This window comes from Fusarium verticillioides, chromosome 4 (genome assembly GCF_000149555.1).
Source record: "Fusarium verticillioides 7600 chromosome 4, whole genome shotgun sequence".
Taxonomy (NCBI): Eukaryota; Fungi; Ascomycota; class Sordariomycetes; order Hypocreales; family Nectriaceae; genus Fusarium; species Fusarium verticillioides.
The window spans coordinates 1,600,655-1,621,822 of record NC_031678.1 but is presented as its reverse complement, the minus strand read 5'-3'; the positions used below and the strand labels follow the sequence as shown (position 1 = coordinate 1,621,822).

The following is a 21,168-nucleotide window of genomic DNA, read 5'->3' as shown; positions in this document are numbered from 1 at the left end:
TCACTCAAGCAACACAAACATCGAAATTTTCAAAACAACTTGGTATAAACTCCATGTCTCCTGTCCTTGCTAGCTACAGCATAAGCTAACTAGTGCAGTACTGTCGATACGTTGCAGTAGCTATCCATTGAATCCCATTACTTCCCAGGCCTTCCCGCCGCCTTACAACGCCATCCAATGCATCAGTCTAAGTGATCGACATGATTTCCCAAGATACCTAGTGATAGACCTTAAACGCCCTCTAAAAAATGGAGCCATGATTATGTATACATTTCCTCTTCTTCTACCATACGTCCGAGAATCAAACTCTGAATGACAAGTTCGTCACTCAAGACACGGATATTTTCGATCCGGGGCTGAGTTGCGGTTGATCTTCGACGTTTCTTATTACCAGTTGTTTCCGTGGGCGCAAGGACGGCGTCAACGGTCCCTGTTCCTTTATCCAAATATAACCAGTCGAACGGAGTTCCAGCTTTCTGATGCTCCAGTAACAATTCCCTTGCTTGTTGTGTTGAAAACACTCGCGAAATCGATGGCCCTAGTAGAGTCGCAAGGAAGATGTAAGGTTCTTTGGCCTCATTTCGAGACTTTTTCGAGTCAATGACAACCAGGACCCGCTGTCCGTCAAGTAGTCGCGGTCGCTGTTGGATGACCTCGGCCAGCTTTGCTTCAGTCGCTGAATACGGTACCAATATTCTTGACCGGATTGCATTGCCAAGCACAGCGGATTCACCTGCACATAGAACATAGGGTTCCCAATCGACAATAACGCCTTTGTTGAAACATGTCATTATCCATTGAGGAGCTAAGCAGGGGAGCCCCAGCGCCAGAGCCTGCATATATTTGACTTTGCGTGAATGTTTGTCTGCGATGAGTGCTGTGAACCCGCTCTCAGAAATATGCTTGGTGAGTTGTAATGAGTCCTGCTCATCAATCACAGGATGGGTTGCATCCATGATGGATGAATGTTCAAACATGTCTTGAAACCCTTCAGCAAGAATGATACCTCCCGACTGTGTGATTTTCGTCGCCAACTTCTTGCGCTCTTGTGCTTTGAACTGGTCTGAGAAAGAAATGGCAAAGACCATGCGCTCGAACAGGCGTCCTGCTCGATGGGCCTGGGCAAAGCTTTGCTTGAAGGATCGACTAGATTTGGAATGCACCATGCTCCTTTCAAGCACACTTGCAGCTGGTGACAGGTGTAGCTCATCAGTAGAGTCTGAATCAAGATATGAGAATCGCTTAGATACTCTTGCTGCTCTTTTTGCTGGCTGAGGTGACCCAGTCTTCGATCCTTTTCCGGCCTCCTCCTTGTAGCAATCGCGACTGTCTCTTGGAGACGGCAAAGTGACTGATTCCGGCCGTCCAGAACCCGGGGAGTCTTGTGTCCCGGGTGTTGTTTTGTCAGAAGGCAGAGGTGTTGTTGAAAGGATACTCAAACTCGAAGATGTCGGTGGTACCTGACCTACAGAGCGACTGGCCAACGGGGTAACTGGGGCTGTATCTGCTCGATCGCTCCTACGCGAGCGGGTAGTCATCGGTGGTGGAAGATCCGCATAGACATCACGGGCAGGTTTCCTGGAACGCGATGCGGATTTCTTCTCGCTCTTGTCTTCTGCTGTACGGGACAGGGGTAATTCCTCCTCTGGCTCTTCTTCAATCATCGAAACTGCAGTCACCTTTTGCAGGGGCGACGATATAGGCATAGGTTTCGGATTCAAATCACTCATCAGCCCGTCCGAGAACGAGGAACTGAGAAATGGGTTTCTGCGCTTTTGCCGAGCTGCACGGCCGTAAGTCCTAGTCGTCCGCTTCCGTGCTGGGGGCAAAGATGAAGGCTCTGAATGGTCGGTAGGGCCTTGTGGTAAGCCCTCATCCTCGACACGGAGCTGTGGTAGCTCAGGCTCAGATGGTGGCGGTTGTTCGACGGGTGCTGTAGGTGGGAGAGAAGGCGCTGGGCTGGTTGCTGGTATCATGTCATCGTCTACGACGACCTTGTCTGCATCGACCAAGACTATGTCTCCGTCATGATCGATCTGCGGATTATCGGGAGCACTGTTTCCTGGAGTGGCCTTAGTTGATGTAACAGGGAGAGTCTCGTTAGAAACCACCAGCCCTTTCTGGGAGTCATCCACGAGAGGTGGCAGTTCTTGCCCCTTGCCCCTGTCGGTTTTGGGTGAAGGGTTGAGGTTTATTTCGGGCTCTTCAAGCGGCAAAACCTTTCTCTTCTTCCGCGATGGCTGTTCTGCTGAGTTGCGCCTGATCTTGGGTGTGAAGCTAACGCGGCCCATTTCCTCTGCAGCCTGTGCCTTTTTCCGCTCAATCTTCTTCCGTCTCTCCAACCGTCGAATAGCATCGTCAGAGTCGTCATCGGAAGCCCAGGGAGGAATTACGAAGTTTTCCATGCTCTTCCTTTCCTGAGACTTCTTCATTGGCTCGTAATGTGCCATTGGCTCAGTGGTGTTCGATGATCTAGGTGCTTTGGCTCGAGTTGTGGGATCAGTGGATGGGGGTGATTCTGGAATCATTTCACCAGCTGTAGATTGATCGTTCACAGGCGTTACCGCTCTAATGGGTCCTCCATCCAGATCTTGTAATGACGTTTCGGGGATGTCATGGAGACGGCGTTGAGGACTCGAGGTTCGGATGTCGGATGGCGACGAGACATTGGCACGGTTCTTCAAAGGAGATGTCTCAATGAGGTTTGGCGATATAGAGTTGAAGAGCTTCGGAGAAGGTCGTGAAGATGTTGGACTAATATGTTTGATAGCCGAAGAAAATTGCGTCTGGCCGAACAATTGACTGCCAGCCAGAGGCGCGGCGATGCTAGGTCTCGCAGCAAATGGGTTATTGGGTACAGCAGGCGTCTCAAAGGTGGGAGCGTGAGGACGGTGCGGGGTTTGACCGTTATTCAATTGTGAGGTCCCGTCAGGATGTCTCCAGTCACCTCTAGTATTGTCGAAACCTGCATCCTCTGATATTTGAGACGAAGGCCGGCCCAGCTCGCTCATGTTCGCAAAATTCACGGCCCCTGTATCATCATCCTGAAGTGTGCGAGGTTCGTGAGAGGCGGGTTGAGTATCACCATTGACGGGGCTCGAGGGTACAATATCACAGTATTCGCTGTAATCACGATCATCGTTCACCTGTGTCGGGGTCTGTTGAGAATAGTCCATTTTGCGCAAGGCGGCAGTTACAGCACTGGCCGACGGCTTGAGACACTTGATTAGAGGCTTGGGTGCATTGTCTTGCACTGATTGCGGCTGCGGGCTGTCATGGCGCGCGGAAGAGTTGGCAAGGTGTTTTGGCTTGATAAATGTAGCTGGCACCCGAACGCTCAGATTCACGTTGCTGTTCGAATTGACGCGATCTTGGAGGCCCTGTGCAACGCCATTCACCACGTCTGCCTCGAGAGTTGCACATTGCTTTTTCGAATGTGTCAGTGCCACCCTGGTCGTGTCCCAGTGCGACGGATCGTCATTCTCGGTAGTGGGACCCCCTGGACGCGCTTTGTCCGATAACGCACCGTGGTGAACAGTAGTAGCCGGTACTGCTAAATCGATGACTGGCGGGTCGGATGATGGAACAACTACTTCGCTCGTAGGTGAAGGAATCTGTTTCGGGCTTGTCGTGGTTATTTTCGAAGATGGAACGTATTTGGGAGGTGAACTACTGAGCTGTTTGAGGCAGGCAAGTGTTAGTGCATCTTGATCGTGAGGACGCAAACCCCAGTGCAGAGGCAATTCAGCTACACTGGTTACGTACCGTGCCTACACCAAACTCAGCCCTGTAGGCCTCGAAAATGGGCTGGCTATCCTGCGTCTCATTGCTGCCTGCCTGAGCAAGCATCTGCGAGTCTGTCATGGTGGCGAGTCGTGCATCTTCCAGGGTGAAGGCAGACACGAGCAAGCGTCTTTTAGAACGGTGAAAAGAGTGGTTGCGAAAGGAAATCAATTGACTGTGCCTCTGTGCGGCTAAAATGAAGGTGAATTGACTGGAAGGGAAAACAAAGAGACCAGCCGGGAACGTCAGTGACACGAGAGCACGTGACATTCCCAACCACTAACATGAACACTCTGAGACAGAAGAGGCAATCAAGACGGCCTTACCTAAATTCAAGCTACAAGTACTTATTACCTAGTCTTTTATTTGGCGTGTTTCATCTCCTGTATAAAAGTTGGCCTCTATCTTGGAGGCAGGTATTCTTCTAATTTACATAAATGTTCCTCAGCCAATCACTGTTCTTACTTCATCAATTACTGAACGCTTCATTGTTGAGCTCAGGTACTATCTACCTGTTGGTTAAGGTATCTAAGATGAGATAGGTAACCTATGTAAATTCAAACTTTCTCTCGGAAGATCCTTCACAGTGATCCAGTACCATGGTTGTGAAGCAAAAACAGAGACACCTTGTGTGTAGCGCATCATATTGAGCACCCATGAGTCAAGATACTCTCTCGTTCGACCACTCAAGGGGAACTCCAATAGTGATATACTCTGAAGTATATAGAGCACAAGCCGCGGCGTTAAGCAGTTATTCGTGCTTGGATCTTGCTGGAGTTTTGCTGACCTCCATGCAGCCCGAGGCTGTCCGTCGGGTTGCCGTTTCTAACCCCGACCCGAAGTATCTGGGAAGAAGCTCGGCCGTCTGGAGTCCGGCTACCTAAGATGCCTTGAAGGCCTTTTCGAGTATGGCACTGGTTAGGAAGTACCCCGATTTAACGATTGAAGCTGGGGAAAAGATGCTGTCAATGGTTCGTTCATTCATGCAGTCGGCCCATGAGAGCAATAAGAGCATCATTGTCAAAGGGGTGAAAGCTCTGATGCTCAGCGTCAATTATAGCTCGCCTCCATTGATAATCCCATCTCATATAACGCTGGACAGCATAATCTGCGCTCTCACATTGAATTCTAAGAACATTACAGCAACCATTGGAGCAGTAAAGGCCACCAAAGCCTGTGTCGGACCGGGAGGCTTTCACGACAGAAGATACTGGGGATCTTGTAAACTATGCTCTAAGATATTGGTTCGGAATGGGGAACTCCAAGCGGCGGAAGACGCAGATGTGGATGACTCAACCTTGTAGTTGTCAACTACAGCAACTTTGTAAACCTCACGAAGCTTGATGTTCTGGATACTATCGAGACTATGAAGGTCGCTATAGCTTACAAGGTTTATGGCGCTTGAGCTTTAACAGTATCATACTGGTCCCAAGGTGCTAGCCTAAGTCGAGGTTGTCTAATACGAGCTGCCAGGATGGTAGAAGCCAACACTTGAGCAAATACTTTCCATGGTCTTGCTAAGCGAGCTTGCTAATAAATCTTGAGGTGAAACGTACGCCAAAACAAAGGGCTATTGCACTCACTTTTCCCTATGATACATCGAGAAGTTTGGTGGAGACAAGATAACTTGAGCTGTGTGTTATAACTCATAGGCTTTGACTGGCACCTCCCAGACCAAATGGATCGGCACGGCCCTGGCTGTGAGACCATAATTCCTTTACCTTATCAATACGTCCCATGTGTTTCTTTATGTTTTCTTGTATATAAGGTAGCTTACAATCTGTGCATTACTTACTGGTATCTCTTCAGTTGACGTGATGCGGTCAGGCCCAGGCCCATGGAGCTTGGGAAAATAACGATTTTGGTTAATTCACTAACGGTTAGCTCGCAGGCATATCAATATCAACTATTGTAATATTCGTGGCTTATGTTAGCAATATCGACCAGGTAAAGCAACGATGTGAATATGGAAGTGCCATGCTGGCTCTTGAGATCTAGATCGCACGTATTGTGCATAGGTCAACAAGAGACAGGGTTATATCTCGAGATGAATACAACTTATTCATTCTTTTTGACTGACTGACATTTTCGAGTTTGAGTTTGATATCGAGATCAGAACTATACTTTTGCGGATAGCAGAATAAAACAACTGGTACAGAACCTTCTGTTCACGGTGATGTTGTCTAATCAATATCTGGCTTAAGAGCTCATGATATTTACTGCAACTTCAGGGTCTAGGCCCAAGCTCTCTGGATATGTATACCTGCCATAGGAAAAGAAGCACTTCATGTCATGATGATTAGTATAAAGACAATAACTTGATTTTCAGGCATGTCTGAAGCCCGAGCCGGTCCATATTGAGGAACAACATGACCAGGATAAGCACTACCTTCCTTGAAACTAAAACGCTGATCCAACTTATAATACGCGCCATTTCCATGTTTCTTCTCATCATGTGAAGAGCAGTAACTGGGTCGGGGAACAAGGACAGAGGCTACACGTGAGCTTGTGCTCGGTGACCATCTCTCGGCCAGGTCAGGAACTGCCATAGGCTACAATAATGGTATCCAATATCCCTATTCTTAGACTGTCTCCATTAAAGTGATCATTTTGCCTTTCGACCTCACATCAAGGTTCTTGCTATCAGGGTCCTTCAATCACAATGGCTTTGACTTATCACCAAATCCACACAAATACCATATGATATCCCGTTGTGTAGTCGCCCGTCTCGGTGTAATGCAAGCACCCGTCTCTGTGCGGGAGTTTACATACAGACGCTTGATCGGTATCAAGGTGCAGGTCTCGGGTAGGAGCATCAGCAATTCGATTTAGGCACAGGGGACATATACCACTAAACTGCTAACGAGTAGAATGACGGGTAAGTGCATGATGGGAGGGGTAGCTTTGGGTAAATGACACGATATAGCACACTGCGAGTGGTTGAGGTGTTTCTGATGATGTATCAGGATTGTGAGTGGAAGTTAACCGAATGAGTGAGATAAGAGTTAGTGATGAGGTGAGGTTTGCATTTTGCCAGGTGGTCAAACGAATGCAATGTACAATGACCACGTTATCACAAAAAGAACTCATTATAACGAGTCAGGTCTAGTCATACTGGAGTTCTGGCTATACACCATCTTGCAACTATTCACTGAATCAAGTGGTTCATTGATATGTTGCTGGACTGATTCAATATGGATGTAGCATCATGCCCGTTATCACTACCCTAGACCATAGTCTTGTAGATCACATTTTCCCTACTGTAACTCCCCCCCACGCTTCAGACCCTCATCAAAGATCATCACCATGGTCCCGTGAGAGGTCACCACACCCACCATGTCCCCCTCACTGTCTGTCTAACTGTGTCCAGACGCGCCCTTTTCCCTGTCTGTCTCTCTGTGAAGCATGTCATTCCAAAACGCAAGGGTCTCAAAGTTCCTGCAGAAGCACCAATCGAAATGCGACCTTATCAAGTGCGTCACATGGCACGGCACGAGAACGAGACATCATCCAACTCAGGCGCCACCTCCGCAATATTTCCCCTCTCTGATTGCAGCAGAATTGTTCTGTGCAGTATTCCCTCCTAGCATTTGTGCGCTAGAATGCAAATAGACAAGACTCGTCGTTATCACACGAGAAACACTGAACTAACGGGAAACGTGGAAGATAGCAACATTGATCGAGGTCACGGGAGAGGGGGTGTGACCTGGTAATCGATAATGATTCAACATCAATATTCCCTATCACCAAGCTAACTCTGACCAGAGCTGAGCTATCTGCTGTATCTTACGGACCAGAGATAGCTGCGTTTCGACTAGACAAGCCAGCATGCAAACGTGCATAGACATGGCTGGTAATAATCTCTTTCATGCAAGACGATCCCATAATGTATAGGAGCCTCAAAAGAAAATGTCGTCAGAGAGCCTGGCCCAAGCCATCGGATCTATGACAACACTGCCACCAACACACACACACACAGAAGCATCGTGTTTGCTAGTTGGTGGCTGGTGTTGAATACAGACCTTTAACTAACGGGGCACCAAAGGTGCGGCTCGGGGAGGTTTGTGTTCCATGACCATGGTACTGTAACAATCTTACCCTCTCTAGTGCGAGCGCTTGCTGTAATGAACAAAGAATGGAGAACCTGTCCAACGCAAAACGATAAAAGGTTTGTCATCCTTTTCACGGTGTAGCCGCTGGCTTTTATGAAGCCACCGACGAAGCCGAGTCCAAGCCTGGAGAAATCCGGGGTAATTAGTCAAACCACCAAGCGAGGTTGAGAGCGACGGGGTTCAGCGTCTAGCGAGAGTGCAGTGTCGTCTGCGACAAGTGAGAGAGCGAGAGGGGTCAGCCAAGACTGAAGCTCTGTTGGTGTAACATGACACGCCGTGACGGCCTCTTCTGGTTAAGCATCATACCACTCATAGTAGGGGTCAAAGGCCGAACAATATGACAGGTAAACTCGAGAATGGCGTTGGACAATGGCCATCCAGCATTTCCTCTCGTACTGTAGCCAGCCGCAACTCTGCAGCTAGAGACACAGCTACAGGACGGCACGCAAGCGCCCCGCAGTTCATCTCATGCACAGCAACACGACCAGTCTCTTTTGTCACTTTTCAGCGCCCTTCTCCTACTTTCTCTCCCTCTCCCTCTCTCCAACACTTGAACAAACGTTGGAGTTCCCCACGTCTAGCGGCGCAGCACAAGTCTGGGGTTGCTCAGACGTGATTGGCTAGCTTTAAAAATTGTTGCGTACAATACAATGCGACCTTGTGGCGATCTCAGCTGGCAGAGCTGCATAGCAAATGGGGGTAATCTCAAGACGGACAACACCATAAAGAAAAAAGAAAACTTCTCTGATAGACGAGAGAAACCGGTCAGCTGCGATGAAACGCAACGATATGCAAACTTGGACTCGCCCCCTCGCAATCAATCATTGAGTTGAGGCTGCCTGAGTCTTGCCACACGCCTGTTTCTGTCCCTCCCTGGAACGAGTAAAAGCTCATGGTTGTTGTACAACCTGAAGTCAAGTTCTTACTTGGACTGGCTTTTCGTACATATTGTACTGTACGTACAGTACAACAAAAAGTCTGTGTCTCTCCCGTTTAAGCCGCCAGCACTCCAAGCGAGGGCGGCCGAAGCGGATCTTCGATGGTCCCGACGCAGGCCTGTCGATTATGCTCCTCTCCTTCTTCTCATTGAAATGCAGATGCAATGCTTCATGACGGCCCAGACTCAAAGTGTAACCCCATGGCCCCCGGTGACCACTCAGCGCAGGAACGGGGATTACACGGCAACCCCAAGCCCCCCTCCCTGATAAGCCACGAAGGCGAGCTTACTTTTCTGTCCAAAAACAAGCAGCTGCAGCAACTTGATGCTGTAGAAATTTGCCATTTTGTGTTTTGCCCCAGGCCTTGGGATTGGGGGCTTCAGGAGGCACCTGTCCTGTCCTGGCCTGGCCTGGCATCGCACAGACTTAACAGCCTGGGAGCCCGGTAATATGAATTGTATGCCCTGCGACGTAAAGATGTTTTTGTTTGTCAAGAGATTGGGTGGCCAATATGCCAATATCCAATCCCGTTTTCTTTCCCTCCCCCTTGAACAAGACCCTTTCGCTTGAAGGAGTTGAGGGTGTAACTAGGCCACTGTGCCTGTACCTACGTAACTGTACAGCAATGGCCAGAAGAGCACACATCCTTGCTCGTTGCAGCAGAACCTGCAGTAGATGGCAGCGTGGCACCACGGGCCCTGACGCTGACAAGCTCCCTCCTGCTCATCATGCAAATTTGCTCCAGCCGAAGATTAACAACCCTTGTCGTAAGAGACACAAAGAATGCGGGGAACGCACGTTGAATGTGATATGTCAGATCTGCCTAGTCAGCAAACAGGCAAAGACAAGGCACGATGCAACGCTCCAGGCCAGTCCAACACCAAAGACGTCGAGGGAGGCGAGGAAGCAATTAAAAAGAAAGGAAAACATTGCAGAACCGTTGTTGAATACTGGAGACACCATGTGGTCCCTGCTTGAGAATGTCTCTGAAAAACGTGTCGGCGTTGAGAACTTCAACTCCGACGCAAGGGATGTTCTGCAAGCGAGGGTCAACGGTACGGAGGTTTTGTAAATGATAGGTCAAGTCCTTGGCGAGTTTACCAGGACAGTCAATTTCGTCTCGCTTGAGTTGACTAGAGCTACTGACCAAACTCGAGACTCTCAGTCAAGGAACGACGTCAACGAGCAAAGCATGCGGCTCACTGCAGCGTGCAGGCCTGACCTTAACCCCAGACTTTTGTATGTCGTGCTAGGAGTAGGAGCAGGAGTTCGGACTCGGAGTCTTCTGTCCTTGCTTTACCTGCCGCCGAAGCGAGGGCATGAATGTTACCATTCTGCTCTGTTATGTCAGGGGTCGAATGTAAATCCTTCAGCGATGTGACCTTGGCGACCTTTGTTGATTACCAGAATGTCACAGATAGACAGAATGAGTGGAATGCTCGCTCTTAGACAACCGTTGAATTTCTCCCTCCCTCTGAGACAGACGTTCTGGATGTTTCTCATGACTCAACTTTTAGGGCTAACGTCAGCAGGGCAAAGTCCAAGAACCACATGGTACTGCAAGGACGTCTACTGATACAGATTTCATAACAAAACTTGGAAATAAGACAATCAAACTACGAGATGAAAACTTTTCCTTCGTCTCAGTGAGAGTATCCTTGGTTCGGCCAGGGACCATCAATATCATGAAGCTCTTGATGGCCCATGCAACCAATCTTCGAATGACACGGCACTTGAAGCGGCCTGTGAGCCAATCAAAAGCCCATGTAAACACACACCCCTTACGGGAAGAGAGGAGCAGGCGGCTTCTTCGGACCTGAGCGAGAGCGGCTGCTAAAATCAAGGTCCAAGGTCAGGGTCACGTCTCGTAGTGAAGAAACTCCACCCCTCAAAGAGTCACAGATAGACAGAGTGACATGACAGCTGCTGCAAGGAACCAAATATCTCGACCCGCGCCATTTCTCGAAACGTGCTGGTGCTGGTGATGGTGCCAGGAGAATGACAGATTGTTAATATGTGTCACGATCGATCAAGAGTTGTTGTGTCAAACGATCTTAACAGTGTCCTTATAAGTTAATCCACAAGGCTTCAAACAAAGAATGAAGCAAAAATGACGAAAGAGTGTTAAGGAAAATATCGCCATCGTCAAAAACAGAACCAAGGCGAAAACGAAGAAAAGTCAAATAATTGAAAGAAAAAAAAAAAAGCTTTGGGACTCCACTCCAGTGGAATCTGATCTCATTGCACAACCCAATCTCACGATGGCATCAGCTCACGAGGACTGAGCTTCAGGCCCTTGCTCGAGTCTGGGCCCCAACAAAGCGACAGAACAGGGAAGACAGAAACCAGAGGGAAAGAAAAGTCCATGTCGTCATGCAAGCAATCGGCCGATCTGGTCATCTCATTCTCCGTCCCCAGTCTCAATGAAATGAAGCTTGGCATTCCCAGACAGCGCTTTCACCTTCTTGGACAAGTCTCTAAGCAACTCCAAACTGCAAAAAGGGACACCCGTAGAAAAAAGCAACCATACGTAAAAAATTGCACACGGGGGAGCCACGGCTAGTGGACAAAGCCCCTCTGTCGAGCCTTGAGCCCTACGCAGCCAGTCAAAGGTGTGCCGTTAAACAGTGCTCTAGTAGTTTTAGCTTAGCCTCTAACCTCGGGCGGCAAGGTACGTAGCGATAGGCTTTTGTAGATCATGCCCAACTTGGCACACTGACCAGGTTCAGACTATTCTTGTCATCCAGGACCCAGTGCCTGTCAAGGAGCCTTGATGCCCTAAGCTGATTCACCCGCTTTCAACCTACAATCAACTCTGGGGATATCTCTTGGCACTGTCAAGGAATGGTTAACGATACACATAGGATACCTGATCCTGTCAGGCTCTGGTGGAGAGCAAGGGATTCGCCGTGCTATTCCCTAGCGATAATGGCTCAGGGGACTGAAAATTCGGCTTCAAGAAAATTTTCATATCAACTTGAATCTCAATCTTGTCAGATCATAGTGGTTATCTGACGAATGAGATGGCTCACCTGGCCATTGGGCACGAGGCAACCACTCTTGTCAGACCACGCCACACCCAGAGAATGCCTTTTTGGGTCTTATCGCCCAATTCCTGAATGCTGCTGGCTGTGTCCGTTTTGTTGGTTGCCTCTCACGTTCCCATCAAGTTGACCTGCATGAGAAACTCGGAGGATGTACCCGAAGCCTATCCGCTGTTGATGCTGCAAGGCACAGAGCTTCCTGGTACAGCACAAAGTGGTTATACTACTCAACAGATGCTGCGACCGACCCAAGCCGGTATGCATCGGCAAGTACAATCTCTCAACTCTTCAGCTTGTCGGGAAAACCTTTCCCTGGCGAAGAAAAGTAATCCTTTGCTGGCGTTTACGACCAACATAGCCTGCTAGCCTTTTGTCAAAGCTCCCGGACCCCTGAAGATACCGCCTTCTATGTACGGTGCTCGCGTCATCCCAGGCGGGCGACCTGCTAGTAGTTTCTTTTTCGTCGATCGAGTACTCGTAGCGCAGCTGAACTTGGCGCAGCGAGCGAGGGAAAGCGGCAATGTAATTAATTGTCCTTCCACTTCGTGAGCATCATTGTGTGCAGACTGTGTGCGGCTTGGCTAGACCTTTGTCCAAGTCTCACTTAAATCCCGCCAATGCTCTTTGCACGGACTTCGTTGGAAATAGGGGCTGGTAGACCAAGACCACGAGCACCTACCAGAGCTTGGGCAGTTTGGTAGGAGGGTGAGGTGATCGGTTAGCCCACCATTAACAGCACCACCAGACCACGCCAATCTTGAATATCCCCCCCCCAAGGAGTTCTGAATCCTTGCACCAGCTCGAACCCTCCCGCTGAGATGGTTCATCTGCTCTGGTGATGTGTTGCACCAAACTTATAAGTGCTCATCCTGGACTGGGGCTCGATGTGACTCTACGAGTCTTGAATGGTTGGACAGGACTGCAGCTGAAGCTGCGCAGCTCCTCGATTTGGGATGACAGCGAACGCCACAAACCCCCAACACGGAAATATATTGATTCTGCTTCTGTGCGTTAATCTCATTTGGGATTGCTGACCTGCAGCTTTGAGCGAATCGACGAGAAGAATGCGGCTTTCGCATGAGGCTGGCTCTCTCCCCAGCGGTTCGCTTACACGAGGCAGCTGCTGAGATGTGAGATTGGTAAAGCAATCTTTCGCTGCAACCATTGTGTTGCAACTGCGTGCCGACTCCCACAGATGGGTGAATTGCAAGGGTGAACCGGGCTTCCCGCAATTTTGTTGATTGCCCATACACGAACTACGGATCAACTCCTAAATAAAAGATCGAAGAACATGGACTTTTACAACTTGATTGAGCCTCTTGAGTTAGCGGATAAACGAGTTCCCTGGTTCCCGCGTGGCCAGTGCCTCGAGTCTCGTCCCTGTTCGTTAGCTTTGGGGCATTGCTTGTGGTTCCTGATGCCATCATGTATGAGTACGGCGTAGGCTAGTAGGTCACGCAGTAAGCCAACGGCAAAAACCTTTCATAATTGATGATTCTCGGCGTCGACGGCTGACGACAAAATTCTGTGCTCAATTAAGGAAAGGTCACCGTTCTAGACCGGAAAGTTTGGTTAATAGAGTTCATGACCTGGCTGTGGGCTGCGGGCTGGGCGGCTGGAACCGTGTCCGAAGAACAAATCCATGGATCAATTTCCAATCTGGTCGCTCTGTCCGACGAGCTAACAACAGACATTGCTAATCTCGGACGAGCTGATGAAATCGTGGGGGGACCCTTCGGCTGTTTATCTTATCAAAAAGTACGATGGAGACTTGATTGTGTGATGAATGCTTCGTATGCGCCATATCTTGGTTTGATGCAGCTGCGGGCGCTCAAGTGACGACAGATGCAACCCGAGTTATCTGGACAATGGATAGGTATTCACTCCATTGAGTGGGGGCCGTACCTTTACCTCGGCCATTAACTAATACGTATGCAACACTTGGACTAAATATTCCGTATATCTTCAAGTGTCATCGCCGCGATTGATCGTCCATGCGTTGTGGACATATCGTGAGATCAGCGCTGTTGTGTGAACTTTTGATTCGGCCATGAATCTTCACAGCTCCTCAAAATGCACCGTGGTCTTTCGGGTAGCAAAGTCGCTGTAGCATCGTACATAGAGATAATAGCCATTGGCAGAAACCTTGATTGAGGTGGTCGTGAAAGCCCGAATGAAACCTAAGTAGCATAATTGCCGCGACATGCCGAGTAAAATTGTTGATTGGCGAACAATATAGCCATTATCTCTTGACAGGTGATTAAGAGGCAATATTCTAAGCATGTTGCGTTCGATTGCGTTTTCAATACAACGGATTGGTGGATAGATATGTCAAAACTGCCTCGAAACGTTGTTAGATAAGACTTGACAGTAAGACCCAACCAGGCGTGTTTCAGAGAATGCAGGATACGCAGTGTACCACTGAAAGATTATGCATGTTTGCTATCTTCAACCAGGCCCCGGCATTGTATTCCACAAGAATCCGGGGAATAGTACTGGCGTCTTGTCAAGCCTACCTCGAAGGGAACCATCATTGACAACATGCACCCCAGAGGCAGTATTGACCCGCTAGTGCCAGACGCTACCAGTACAAACTAGGAGCAGCAAAATGGGCGTGATACACGACAATGCGACCTTGTTGTTTTCGAAGAGGTTGGAATAAGTGGTCAGGCGGCAGAAACAGGACGGGGATGCAGTTGGGTGGAGTGCAGACCAATGGTAGACAATGATTCGCTCCGAGCCCCTTGCCGTATCCGCCCCCAGACGCAGGCATGATCGAAAGAGGAATGGCTTTGCTGAGAAGTTCAAGAGATCAGCGACGCATGCTCCCCGAGGAGCAAGAAAATATCAGACCTTGATATAGAATATCAAAATAAACTCAGCAAAGGGTACACTAAGCTCGGGCTAAGTTAACCAATTCTTTTTGTCACCTAAGATCGAGGTCCCAAGTTTTCTTTCCTCCCCTAGGCATGGCTCTGAATGATGGTGTTAGTTGATGATCACGATAGGCGGCCGGCCATTGTCAACCTCGCTCCCTCCCTGCAATGCAATTCCCGGTGAACCTGGGGTAAGACGTTGAGCGCACAGCCTGGTTTGACTCGTAGCGCTGAAAGGCTCCTTCAGGTCATCAACGCTTCAACTGACACAAGCGCTACTTCAGGAGACGGCAGGGCTGTGGACTTCCTCTAAATCGAGAGAGAGAAAGACGCAATACAGCAGGGTAAGATAGTATGTAATGTAATACAGCGAACAAAGTGCACGGCGGTTGGTCTCTGTTTCGTGATGCCCAGTTGTGTATCCATTGAGGTGCGCATATCATCCTTGGCGTCATTCCTCGAGGCAATGGACTTGGTCTAGTTTGTGCTCTGATATACACTGCTGCACGACAACATTCGGGCATTTTAGAAATGTAAAGAGCCTCGTGAAACCTCATCGAGACCAAGCCCATGGTGGCTTGTGGCGAAGATATGAAGAAATTTCATTATCCTTTGTTGAACATACAGTGAAAATCAAGGGTCCAGTGCGGTAGATCTCCTGTTGTTGGCCAGGGGTCATGGTCGAGAACAACCCTTGCAAAGTTCTGGTGGAGAGCTGCGCGGATTGTAATTGTGGTTGTTCCATCGTAACCCACGATTGTTTGATAAAGGTTGCTGGTTTCAGTAACGGGTCGCCTCCTCAAGGTATGATGGCGACATTGAACCATTACGGTTGATAGGAGCTTGATGGTCATTGGCTTGTTGGCTATCAAGGTGCAAAATTTGGGCCAATGGTGTGATGCACTTCATGTTGAACAACAGAAGGTTGATTGGGAGAGCGGCAGTCGAAACTGTTGTCGAATGGCACGGATACTGCAGATATTACAGCATCCGTAAACCCGGCAGAGGACTCTGAATGGTTGATTGCTGTTGGGAACGCCCATTCAGGAAGCTGACCTTGGTTCCATACATACAGGCCTGGCGCAGTCATAGAAGGCATCAACATGCAATTAGTTACCAGATGGCGTCACTCTCATTTCCTGTCGCATTGAGCGTTTCGAGCGTCTCACAAAGTTCGATTGCGCGTCTGCTTAGTTCTTGGTCGAGGTTGCTTTAGCTGCTCTCTATTGCGTCAGGAAGATCCTAGTCATGTGGTTTATTGTGTGATGTAAATGAAGTAGTGTGTGGTTATGAACTGCAGCATTGACTGAACGGCATACGGATAGAAAGTTCGAGTTTGTATTAACGAATTTTTGCCGTGTCTGTGCTTTGGTACTATTCGCCCACTGTGCAACGTATTTCGAGCATTGATATCTTGAACCCTCCTGTTGCGGAGTCACGACAGGAACTAGCCATTGCGAACGATCTGCTAAATTGTTGAGATTGACAAGGCTAGATTGATTGACCCTGAAAGGAGAGCAGAACTCAAAGAGCACGTTGTCAATGTTAGTGGTTATTTTGCGTGCTTCAGGTGGAGAAAGATGTGAAGTGAAGTGAAGCAGCCAAAGTGGAGAGAAATGGAGATGGGAGACGGCAGCAAGGATGTGGGGAAGGGGGTCATTGGGGGCGCTATGCCTCTACAGGCTTAGTCCTGCGGCACTAAACTCATTGCGCTGCTCTTGCGGGCGCACAGCTGTTGGGTTCCTGCCTGAGGCCCTTACAAGTATTCTCCTGGGCCTGCCATTCCCAATGGAAGGGGCGGGCACTTTCACATACAGTCCGTCCCATTCCTGCGGGTCGCTGTGTTGGAGTCTATTTTGAAGCATTGAAACCGCCAAACAGATTGCACTACGCCGCAGTACAAGCATAGCAGCAGCTTACAGCAGAGGCAGCATGAAGCAGCATAATACAGTACGAGCAAGAGACCAAGAGGGAGAGTGCATCAACTCGCTTGTGCAAGTAGCCCCCTCCCCAGACTCGACCTTGATCACGAATATCACCCATTGACCATTCATGAGCGGGGTGGTCACTGGGTCAAACAGAATACCAGCAATAAAATCCCATCAAGAAGTGAATTTACGATGCTCGAACTGGAAGCAGACCACTGTCGAACAGGCCTCACACCACGAAGGACGGAGGGCACGGGGGTCCAACACCCTTTGTGCAGCACAACCTTTCGTCTTGCGGGGAGAGGGGGCACTTGGGGCACTCCGAAAGCCCCAGCAAGCGGGCAGAACCGTGCAGAATTGCACGGTAGGTAACGGAAACAAGAGGCGAGCAACAGCCCACTGCCCACCTCCGGTGTCGCTATGGTGCTGAGTCTGTTCATCAGCTCAGTCCCAGTCCCCAGCGAAAAATCTCGGCTGATGCCCTCACGGTGCCATCCGTGACCCTCAAGGCCCCCCGTTGAGAACGCATCTGAGTCACCTCATCGAAGCTCAATATGGGTGATTGCTCTCGTGGGCATGAACTGAGCTGAGCATAAGTGAATCATCGAAAAATTTTCGTTTATCCATCGCAATCTCGTAGCCTTCCTTGGCCAATTCGGGAAGGGCAGGAAAGGCAGGGAAGAGCAGACACGGTCAAGTCAGCCAGCCAATGTCTCCAGCAGAATCACACGCCTGTGTCTGGTGTCTGAATGTCTTGGGTCCTCTGGTCCTTTGGTCTCGGAGGCTTTTCCTGTCCTCTGTAGCCTACAGCCTACAGTACAGCAGTAGGAGCTCACTGAAGGACCGGGCACCTCTTTGATCTCTGCATTGGATCTCCACTCCTCTTGCTATTGCTGGCACTCCCTCTCCAACACTCCCTAGAGGGTGAGACACCCAGGCGTGCTTGTCCATTACACACCCAGTTGAAACGAGAGCAACCCACACCTGGCGGGCGTCCCATCAGGGCCCATGGTGGACCAAATTTTCCTGTACGTACTTCTTCTATTGGATCCTTGCCTGCACTAACATCTTTGCTGCAGGGCATTGAGAGCGGCAAGGCGCCCCCACCTCTCTGCAAAACTCCACCAAGACAAGTACGTATCGATGGAGCAGTGGTGTGCCTTGGTACCCTCCTCCACGAATTCCTAGGCAATGTACCTCTAGCGCCATCCTGGTCGTGCAACTGATCATCGACCAAGGCTGTGCCTGGGCCACTGACCAAGAATATACATAACCCTTCCCCTCGAACCTCTTGACCTCTGATCTCCTCCACCATCATCTCGATTCTTTCACTTCGCAATCCTTTCAATTGCTTCTCCTCCATATTAAACTATTGATCTCACTCGACATCACTTGGATATAAAGGAGTCTTGACTTCTCTGCCTCTTGGGCTGATCCCTTCACACACTAACCACTCTTCCTTCTCATCAACCACATACCACCGCAGCCATGGACTGTGATTCTTGGGCTCACTCTTTCTGCCTCGCTTGCGACAAGCAGGTCCAATCATCAACTGATGCCTACTGCTCTGAGTCTTGCAGACTGGCCGACTTCGAGAAGACCTCAACAACAAGCTCTCAAGCCAGCTCGCCCGGCCTCGCTTCTCCTCCTTGCCAATGGTCATCGAAATCCTCCAGCTCGGGCTTCTACCTGTCCCCCGCCTACGATTTCTCCAACGCAAAGCCATACGGATCAAGGCACATGAGCCAACCTACCTTCAAGCCTTACGGCACTGAGCAATCAACTATCCGATCCCTCACTCCTTCAAGCTCCCACAGCAGCCTTTGCTCCATGCAAAGCACCTCAACAACAGGAGAGTCAAGTCAACTATCAGACAAGGCGAGGAAGGAACTCCGAGCGTACGCAGTGTCCTTCGACAATGTGAGGACCCAGCGAAGGCGATCATACTAAGCACGATGCCATAACGACACCACTCATCCACATGCAACCTCACATTTAAACATCATCTAAAAACATATTCATCACGCAACTCATTCAACATCTACAACATTAAACGCATCAACGAAACCTCAACTCACACTTCACGCCTTTTTCCCTTTTTATCTTTGTCAAAGAATTTGTTTGTAACAAAGACTGGCATTACACCGGAGCACTGCATTAAAAAAAAAGTTTGTTTTACATCGAACCCATGACGATTTCTTTTCATCTCAACCAATATCTGGTGGGATAGTTTTGGGCGGTTTATTTGTCCATCGGTATCTTGTACCAAATACAGGGCGGGTTTGATATCATATCAAGTTTCAGAATATGGATTACGGGAGCACGGGAGGTTTATCATGATACCGGGATACGAACGGCTGGGGACATTTGGTTTTGGCGTACAGGACCGACCAGGCAAGAAGCCGGTCGATGGATTATTCTATTGGGAGGTATAACTGCGCTTTTTGACTACGGGGCACTGGGCATTGACAGGAACTGCGGAAGGCTGCACTACACTGCACAGCATAGCACATCATTGGATACCATAGCATAGTATAGCCAAAAGAGATTTTTTTTCTCCCTCCACACAAAGCAAGACAAGTTTCCAAAGTATGAGTGTGCATAACTTTTGCGTGTTTCGTTTACTCTCCGTCGAGTGTCACCCAACTTGGAGGGCATAATCGGCGGGTATTCCTAGTCGCATACATAGGCACAGCACATCGACACTACCGTATATATGTGGGTAGAATTGCTTTTCTCGGGGGTTTTACGACCAAGCTCACAGTCACCGCCAGGGAGAGAGAGACTGGGATGGATCGACTTTTCATCTGCAGTGACTCAGCAATTCCGGCTCCACGCGTCTCAATGTTAAGCAAGGAGGATGGAGGTTTCGGCGGCATTAAGATCTGTTACCATCGTCGAAGCTAAAATTCTACAACTACTAAAGTTAAGTTACCACTGTAAGTTGGACGGATGCGCGCGCGCGAAGCGAAGAGCAAGGGTCATCCACCAGTAGTTCCAGACAAAGTCTAATGATTGAGCAACAGCAAAGAAGATTTGCAACAGTCAGAAGATAATACTAACTAAGAGCCGCTTCCAGCTCCGTTCCCCAGACTCGAAGTGAAAGCTTGGCCGGGACTACGTACTGCTAATTGCTGTGTGAGCCATAGCAGCTCCGATGGCCGGCCATAAGCCCCTTGTTTATGGAGACAGCCTGACTAACAATCTCAAGGATTCAACGTCCTCGTGGATGTCAATTACTAGCATGATTTTTGTTTTTCGCCTCGCCGATGAACGGGGCCTCTTGAAACCGAGATTCGCAATTTGGGTGTCATGCGGCTCAAAAGTCAAAAGGCAAAGTTCAGTCAGAGCTTGTTTTGAAACCCGAAACGTGCTCGCCTGTTATTAACATGATGCCACCACGAAAGTGAAAAAGAGTACGTATCTTCATGTTGTGATATCGTAAGCCAAGTCAATTCGTTCAAGTTAGGTGCAGTACTAAAGTAAACTCTACGATACACCCGTTTGGTGGTAGCCGACATCTCTCATCAGGTTGCCCCCTGGGGATTCCGTCCATGCAACCGTCACGTCCCTTGATAGGGATAAGTGAGCGAGCGATATGCGATAAAGGCTTGGGCCGATAAAGCACGCACGGAAAGGTTTTTCCTGCAACACTTACAGCACATGATATACTTATCAGACTTTAGCCTAGAGCTAGAGGCTGACAAGATGACTTGAGCACTACTGGTCTATCTTTAGAAGAGACGAAGCCCTGTCATTTTGTCACCTGCCACCTGAGAGTCCTGCCAGTGACATTGAACAAAGATTTTAGCTTCCCGAAAGCCCGGTTACTAAAAAGGTACAATATGTACGATACGGGTTTAGATGGAGCAAAGGGGGTCGGTCAATTGGTCTCTGAACGTCATGATCATTGCGGGCCGTGAATCAACTTAGCTCAAGGCTTAGGCTCAGGTATGGAGACTCAATAACTCCTGTCTCTCCCTGCCAGCGCATCCTCCATCTCAATCGGCGATTCCCAACTGAATTTGATGATCTGAGCTAGCAACGGACCCTCGCACGTGTGCAATAAAGGAAAATTTTATGGTGGATTGGCATTGATCATGGATGATTGCACTGCGCTTTGGGGGGATTTTGTTTTACAATTAGGGGACCCAAGACCTATGACCCTGAAACAAACAATCAGCCAACCCAATATTGGAGAAAATTTTCACATCTCTTTGTTCTCTTCTGTTTTGTAGTTGGTGAAATTGAAGGGCGTGTACAGTAAAAGATCCAACCAAGAGCCTTGCAAGGGTATCTTCAAGATTTGCATCTTCCACATAACTTGTTTGAACTTGAAAATAGAACGGTACGTACCGAGATTGGCATTGGTCGGCTCAGATCGACATCATTTCTTCGGCAGGGTCCGGTCATCGTGAGATTCACTGTCAAATTTTCAGGGCAAAACATGCAGCAGTCTCCAGCTTTTCCAGTCTCGTGTCTGGGGG

At 49.0% G+C, this 21,168-nt stretch overlaps 5 protein-coding genes across 19 annotated transcripts; 3 read left to right on the top strand and 2 right to left on the bottom strand.

Moving 5' to 3' along the window:
• Nucleotides 1-35: 35 nt before the first annotated feature.
• On the bottom strand, nt 36-3,969 carry FVEG_04861 (hypothetical protein). Its single transcript, XM_018892775.1, has 2 exons — nt 3,766-3,969; nt 36-3,677 (listed from the first exon to the last, which is right to left on the bottom strand). The coding sequence occupies exons 1-2, from the start codon at nt 3,862-3,864 to the stop codon at nt 261-263; spliced, it is 3,516 nt and encodes a 1,171-aa protein (XP_018749541.1). The 5' UTR covers nt 3,865-3,969; the 3' UTR covers nt 36-260.
• A 230-nt stretch (nt 3,970-4,199) lies between these two features.
• On the bottom strand, nt 4,200-15,792 carry FVEG_15560 (hypothetical protein). Of its 12 annotated transcripts, none has more exons than XM_018904703.1 (3): nt 14,731-15,792; nt 11,866-14,672; nt 4,200-11,816 (listed from the first exon to the last, which is right to left on the bottom strand). In XM_018904703.1, the coding sequence occupies exon 2, from the start codon at nt 13,124-13,126 to the stop codon at nt 12,770-12,772; it is 357 nt and encodes a 118-aa protein (XP_018749526.1). In that variant the 5' UTR covers nt 13,127-14,672; nt 14,731-15,792; the 3' UTR covers nt 4,200-11,816; nt 11,866-12,769. The 12 variants fall into 12 exon arrangements, with proteins under 12 accessions (XP_018749526.1, XP_018749531.1, XP_018749533.1 ...); XM_018904708.1 differs by having other exon boundaries at nt 4,200-11,809; nt 14,731-15,695; XM_018904710.1 differs by having other exon boundaries at nt 4,200-14,214; nt 14,394-14,672; nt 14,731-15,695.
• FVEG_15561 (hypothetical protein) lies at nt 6,467-8,983 on the top strand. 4 transcript variants are annotated; one of them, XM_018904712.1, is made up of 3 exons: nt 6,467-7,492; nt 7,549-7,843; nt 7,891-8,983. In XM_018904712.1, exon 1 carries the CDS (start codon nt 6,992-6,994, stop codon nt 7,331-7,333), a length of 342 nt encoding a protein of 113 aa, XP_018749538.1. In that variant the 5' UTR covers nt 6,467-6,991; the 3' UTR covers nt 7,334-7,492; nt 7,549-7,843; nt 7,891-8,983. The 4 variants fall into 4 exon arrangements, with proteins under 4 accessions (XP_018749538.1, XP_018749537.1, XP_018749540.1 ...); XM_018904714.1 differs by having other exon boundaries at nt 6,521-6,661; nt 6,787-7,843; XM_018904713.1 differs by having other exon boundaries at nt 6,521-6,661; nt 6,710-7,843.
• FVEG_04860 (hypothetical protein) lies at nt 9,340-10,664 on the top strand. Its single transcript, XM_018892774.1, has one exon. It carries the CDS (start codon nt 9,345-9,347, stop codon nt 9,903-9,905), a length of 561 nt encoding a protein of 186 aa, XP_018749536.1. The 5' UTR covers nt 9,340-9,344; the 3' UTR covers nt 9,906-10,664.
• Nucleotides 15,777-20,986, top strand: FVEG_04859 (hypothetical protein). The gene is made up of 3 exons (XM_018892773.1): nt 15,777-17,709; nt 17,761-19,399; nt 19,456-20,986. The coding sequence occupies exon 2, from the start codon at nt 18,170-18,172 to the stop codon at nt 18,629-18,631; it is 462 nt and encodes a 153-aa protein (XP_018749523.1). The 5' UTR covers nt 15,777-17,709; nt 17,761-18,169; the 3' UTR covers nt 18,632-19,399; nt 19,456-20,986.
• The last annotated feature ends 182 nt before the right edge of the window (nt 20,987-21,168 follow it).

What these genes read in the sequence shown, in the direction of transcription:
- FVEG_04861 (XM_018892775.1), bottom strand. Translation starts at nt 3,864, where the DNA reads ATGACAGACTCGCAGATGCTTGCTCAGGCAGGCAGCAATGAGACGCAG. An exon ending in CTGAGTTTGGTGTAGGCACG is followed by an intron (nt 3,678 to 3,765) that starts GTACGTAACCAG and finishes TGCCTCAAACAG; the next exon opens with CTCAGTAGTTCACCTCCCAA.
- FVEG_15560 (XM_018904706.1), bottom strand. Translation starts at nt 13,126, where the DNA reads ATGGGCAATCAACAAAATTGCGGGAAGCCCGGTTCACCCTTGCAATTC.
- FVEG_15561 (XM_018904712.1), top strand. Translation starts at nt 6,992, where the DNA reads ATGCCCGTTATCACTACCCTAGACCATAGTCTTGTAGATCACATTTTC.
- FVEG_04859 (XM_018892773.1), top strand. Translation starts at nt 18,170, where the DNA reads ATGGACTGTGATTCTTGGGCTCACTCTTTCTGCCTCGCTTGCGACAAG.
- FVEG_04860 (XM_018892774.1), top strand. Translation starts at nt 9,345, where the DNA reads ATGCCAATATCCAATCCCGTTTTCTTTCCCTCCCCCTTGAACAAGACC.